The sequence below is a fragment of the Solanum pennellii genome, chromosome 12, assembly GCF_001406875.1.
Source record: "Solanum pennellii chromosome 12, SPENNV200".
Lineage (NCBI taxonomy): Eukaryota > Viridiplantae > Streptophyta > Magnoliopsida > Solanales > Solanaceae > Solanum > Solanum pennellii.
The window spans coordinates 10,514,183-10,520,182 of record NC_028648.1 but is presented as its reverse complement, the minus strand read 5'-3'; the positions used below and the strand labels follow the sequence as shown (position 1 = coordinate 10,520,182).

At 32.3% G+C, this 6,000-nt stretch overlaps 1 protein-coding gene across 1 annotated transcript; it reads left to right on the top strand.

The window, feature by feature from the left end:
* Positions 1 to 2,638: 2,638 nt before the first annotated feature.
* Positions 2,639 to 4,393, top strand: LOC107006897 (polygalacturonase-like). Its single transcript, XM_015205410.1, has 4 exons — positions 2,639 to 3,085; positions 3,298 to 3,587; positions 3,688 to 3,913; positions 4,122 to 4,393. The coding sequence occupies exons 1-4, from the start codon at positions 2,639 to 2,641 to the stop codon at positions 4,347 to 4,349; spliced, it is 1,191 nt and encodes a 396-aa protein (XP_015060896.1). The 3' UTR covers positions 4,350 to 4,393.
* Positions 4,394 to 6,000: the final 1,607 nt, after the last annotated feature.

Sequence of the window (6,000 nt, the reverse complement as noted above, 5' to 3'; positions counted from 1 at the left end):
CCCCCCCCCCCAAAAAAAAAATAAAAATACTTTGATGTAGTGACAATCGCCCAATTTACAAAGTGAAATTTCTTTACCTGCTTGAGTTTTTATGTAAGTACACTTACCAATATAATGAAGCCATGAATATGTAGGAATGCTCAGCAACGTGCACTTACTTGGAATTTCCTTTCCTCCTTAACATTAATTTTGTTTGTCAATCTGCTAGCATATTAGCGGCATTTACAAGTAAACCAACATAAGTAGTATATGAATAGCCCCAATCTTGCAATTCAGCAAATGTGCTAAAACCTCAATATTCTACCTCACCAATTAGGATGAACTCACATTTTTGGAGTGTTAAAGTGGATAAAAGTCCCACATTGGATGAAAAATGGACTAGTGATCTCCTTATATGAACTTGGGCTATCATCACCTAATAAGCTTGGGTTTGAGGTTGAGTTAAGTCCAGATGCTATATATTTTCATGGTATCATAGACAAGTTCATTTCTCTTTAGGCCCTCGGTCCACGCCCAGTTGGGCTTGGGCGTGAAGGGGATTTTACAATGGGTAAAAGTCTCACATTGGTTGGAGATTGGATTTCTGATCACCTTGTAAAGATATGACACATGGGCCTAACTCAATTCCAAAAACTAGCTTTTTGGGGTTGAGTTAAGCTCAAGTCATATATTTACATGGTATCAGAGCCAAAATTCATTCCTATTTGAGCTCTTGGTCCTTGCTCTAATTGGGCCTGGGTGTGAAATGGGGTATTAGAGTTGATAAAAGTCTCATGTTGGTTAGGGAAATGAACTAATGGTCTTCTTATATAGATTTGAGCAATCTCACCTTATAAGTTAACTTTCCTTATATGGACTTGGGCGATTCTACCTTATAAGTTAACTCCATCACTATTACGAACAACATTGGAGACAATTGATCTCCTTGTGTCACTCCTCTTGAACTACTAAAGACACCACATTAAGCAAGATTTGTTTACATGCTTAAATTTTCTTTAGAATTGTTAATTTCTAACACTTATTATATATATATTTTTTATGTTATTTTAAAATATGTAAATTATTTTTCAAAAGTCATTAAATTATTATGTCTTAATATACTGTTAAAATAAAATAAAAATTGACTCTCTAAATTTAAATTATTTATATAGATTGATTTTTACGATAAGATACATGAAGCAAACAAGATGTTTTGACAAAAAGCAAGCCAACTTATCACATGGTGTATCCTACATATCATAACATGGATATGACGTGGGGAATGATGTATGCAATATTTTTAAAAACAACTTATCTAATATTTTTTTATTAAAAAAAGAAAGACAAGTTTCTAAAGTCAAACTTGCATTGGGATCAAAGTAATATCCCCCCTCCTCCAACAATTAAAACTTCTAAGCCATTTATTTTTCAAAATTATAATTTTCTATATTTTGGTATGATTAAAAGATCAATCTAGCTAATACTAGTGGCTATAGAATTAAATATAAGAAGCTGGCAACTCACATGTTGATGTTCTAAAACTTCTACGTTACTTGCGTTCTTGATGGATCTTGAAAATTGACCGAATTCTTGTTTAACCCCATGATCCTTCTTCTTCTTTTATCAATTTTCTTATCGGATTTTGTAATGCTAGCTCTATTTCAATTTATGTGATACGATTTAAATTTTGTGATTCATTTCAATTTATGTGACACGATTTGAATTTTGTGATTCAATCTTTTAAATTAGACTATTATTAATTTGGACATAAAAACTACAAGTTATTTGAAAACTAAGTAAAAAGACTTGATTGACTTTCGAAATTTGAACTGTGATGTTTAAATTGGAACAACATTCATTCTTATACTCAAATAACAAAGGGAATTTAGATAAATTTCACCAGTTTAGGAGCTATTTTACTAGACTTTTGTGCCTTCAGATACATCAAGATACATGTATCTCGGATACATGGTCAAATTTAGGTGTACTTTATTCTAGATATTCACATGTATCTAGCATACATAACAAATCTTGCTCGCTTCTCTCCCATCTCACTCACCACTCTCCGATGTATCTGGTATCCCAGATATATGTGAATTACTTAAGATATATATAAATATATGTATATAGTGTGTATTAGTGTCATTCACATGTATATATATGATACATACAAATATCGTTGGCCTCCCTATGCTCTCTCTCATCTCGCTCGCTACTCTCTCATGTATATGTATCCCATGTGAATCACTCCGCATATATACATACGAATCTCGCTCGCCTCTCTCCCTTGTGTATCAGCTAGTAAACATACATGTATTTAAATCTAAAATACGTAGAGAACTCTTAATTAATGCTAAAATATAAATATAAGCAATAATAATATATATGGTGGTGAAGTAAGTCAAATACATAGTTTTTCCGCATAATACTTATGTGCACATGTACCGCCAAGAAATATTCATTCGTTCGTACATGTCCGTAGTATGTGACGTGTGTTTAGCATTCAAATTACTCTAAACATAAAAAATAAATAAAATTCTATTGTCATGTTGGAGAATTTTTTTTTATCATATGGTCACAATTTGAATAACTATAAATATGCACATGCATAATCTTCATTTTCATTATAACGACTTCTAAACAAGCACTCAACATATATATGTACGACTTCAAAACCATGAAATTTACTAGTGTTTTTTGTTTACTCTTCTTTTGTTTAAATATACTAATTATACCTTCTTGTTTAGCTTACAATGTGGTTAATTTTGGGGCTAGGGGAGATGGCAGGACAGACTCAACCTCCGCTTTTCTTCGCGCTTGGTCTTCTGCCTGCCACTCTACTAGCCAACCTAACGTGTATATTCCACGAGGAACGTATTTGGTAAGGACGTTGAACTTAAATGGACCTTGTAAGAGACGAGTTGAGTTCCGAATTGATGGTACTCTCGTTGCTCCGGTGAATTATAATGCAATTGGAAATGCTGAGTTTTGGATTATGTTTTATAAGGTAAGTGGTCTTAATGTGTATGGTGGAACTATTAATGCAAAGGGACATGGTTATTGGTCTTGTAGAAAAGGTGGAGGTACTTGTCCACAAGGAGCTAGGGTAAGTATACCGATTCCATGAATGTAACGTTCAATTTATATATTTGAAAATTACGTAAACTTAACTGTACATCACAATATTTGAAACATGTAAAGATATTCTAGTCAAAGAAAAGTTTGGTTGACTTTTGAATATTCTTAATGAAAATTCTGACTCTACTGTTCCTAACTGTTTAACTAACTCTAATGTGGGTATAAATCTATATATTGCAGTCGATACAATTTATGTGGTGTAACAATGTACTGTTGAAGGGTTTGACATCACTAGACAGTCAAAGAGTACACATAGGAATTGGTTACAGTAGCAATGTCAGAGTTGAGAATCTTAAGATAACAGCTCCAAGTGGAAGTCCAAACACCGACGGAATTCATGTTCAGAACTCAAGGGGGATTACTATTTATGACAGCATTATCAAGACTGGAGATGATTGTATATCTATTGGCCCTGCCTCCGCGAATATGTGGATTGAAAAAGTTGGGTGTGGCCCTGGACATGGTATCAGGTACGTACTTAGAGCATATTTGAATTGATTTATACTATTGACTTATAAGTCAGTAACTTATTATGACTTTTGACTTATTTTTATCATGTCGTACGTGAAGCATTGGAAGTTTGGGACATAGTTTGAATGAAGATGGAGTAGCAAATATCACAGTAGCAAATTCTGTTTTCACAAAGACACAAAATGGGGTTAGGATAAAATCATGGGCAAGACCAAGTGGTGGCTTTGCTAAAAATATCATGTTTAGAAATCTTGTTATGAGGAATGTTGGAAATCCCATTTTCATTGACCAAAACTATTGCCCTCATAATGTCTGCCCTCGTCAGGTACTCCTTCCATTTCAATTTATTTGTCTGACTTATCTGACACAAACTTCAAGAAAGTTGTGTATAATGTATAGAAGACACACTTATTATGATGTTAAAAGGTCTAAGCAGAACAAGCCTGAGTTAAAGTGTCAAAATGAAAATTAACGTTATAGAACCATGGTTCGTTAATTTCTTCAAGTTATAACCATTTGATATATGAATACAGAGTTCGGGAGTGAAGGTGAGAGACGTAACATTCAAGAATGTGAAGGGAACATCATCTACACAAGCAGCCATGAAATTTGATTGTAGTGCTTCAAATCCGTGCACCGGAATAAAATTACATAACATTAACTTAACTTACAATGATCGTTTGAGAAGGCCAGCCTTTGCTTACTGTAAAAATGCAAGGGGAAGTCATGTTGGCAAAGTGTTTCCCAAAAGTTGCATATGAAGAAACCTCAAAATATGACCACAATTTATACTCCAAAAACAAAATACTCCCTTATGTTTTTTTTTTGTTTTGTGTTTGTTAGTTTTCTTATGTTATATTAGTAATCACTTATGTAATTAAGGTGTTTGAATAATCTAATTCTTACTCTCTTTTTTTTTAAGAAAAGAGCAAACCAATTCTTTAACGTATGAAAAATGGCTCATAAATATCCATCTTTTACCTTTGGAACTAAGAGTCTAAAGAAGTAGGTAGGTGGTTGTCAACATGTGGCTTCCTAGACCCTAGACAGGGACAATTTAATCATTTTGTAGTTTTTTCCAGATATAATGTGTTTATCTTATTTTTCTTCGGTCTGTTAAATATTTAAAAATTACATTAAAAAATTATAAATCAATAATTAGCAACTTAAAATGTTAAAAGTTATATAAGAAAAGATGGATTGACTTTCGAAATTCTATCGGTGCCACATAAATTGGAACATGAAAGTAACATATATTACTCGAAATGACTAAAAGGTACTATAAATTACAATAATTAACAATTAAAAATTTAAATGCTATAAAAAGTTTGATTGACTCTCGAAATATTGTTACTGTCACATAAATTGAAATGGAGGGAGTAATATATCTTATTTGAAAATAATGACATAAAAAATATTATAAATTACAATAGTTGACATCTCAAAATACTTATAAGACAAATAATTTGGTTAATACTCGAAATTCTATCGGTGCCACATATTTTGAGACAAAAGGAATAACATATATAATCTGAAAATTATGTGAAAGTTATTATAAATAAATTACAATAATTAATAACTTTAAATTTTTGCAAATCATAAATTTTTTATTTGATTCTTAAAATTACATTTATGTCACATAAATTAGAACAAAGGAGCAGCATTATAGATTAGGCCCGTGATGACATGAGTTCCAATGTCTACTTCAATAATCAATAGTTTGGAAACTAGATAGAATTATGCAAGTATTAGTAATGTGGTGTTGGTTATGTAGGTATTAGCGATGCTCATAACTATTTTTGAAATAGCTAGGACGTGATGTAAGATCCGGTTGGTCACTTTTGGAAAGTTTCGTAAATTTACCATTTTGCCTCTCCCAAGAATTGAATTTTGAAAATTGATTTAGAACCTTGAGAATAAGTTGTGAATTTTTGTAAGATTTGAATTTGAAAGGTTAAAGTTGCTAAAAAGATTTTTGCTGTCTTTGAGAGTTTTGAATGTCAGAATGGAATTCCATCAGTCCCAGATGTGGAACCTAGTTAGTGAGAGTTGTTAATTTTTGATTCGGAGTCCTTTTGAGGATTTGAGATCCTAGTTGAAAAATTGTGAAAATTTAGCCTTTAAGTTGTCTTTAGTCAATATTCTAGGTTCGGATTGGAATTTCGAGAGTTATGTTGGATTCGAAGGATGATTTAAGGCGTCAGTGAGGTCCTGGTTGAATTTTGAAAGACCTTGAGCTTGATTTAGCCTTTTTAGGTGTTGTGTTAGTTCTTCCGACTTTCACAAATGTTGGAAAAATTATGAAAATTTAGCCTTTAAGTTGTCTTTAGTCAATAGTTGAGGTTTGGATTGGAATTTCGAGAGTTCGGTTGGATTCAAAGGATGATTTAAGGCGTCAGTGAGGTCTTGGTT

Bases quoted from the DNA above. Each gene is read 5' to 3' on its own strand.
- LOC107006897 (XM_015205410.1), top strand. From the start codon at position 2,639: ATGTACGACTTCAAAACCATGAAATTTACTAGTGTTTTTTGTTTACTC. The intron at 3,086-3,297 runs GTAAGTATACCG...TATATATTGCAG, and splicing joins CTTGTCCACAAGGAGCTAGG to TCGATACAATTTATGTGGTG. The intron at 3,914-4,121 runs GTACTCCTTCCA...ATATGAATACAG, and splicing joins ATAATGTCTGCCCTCGTCAG to AGTTCGGGAGTGAAGGTGAG.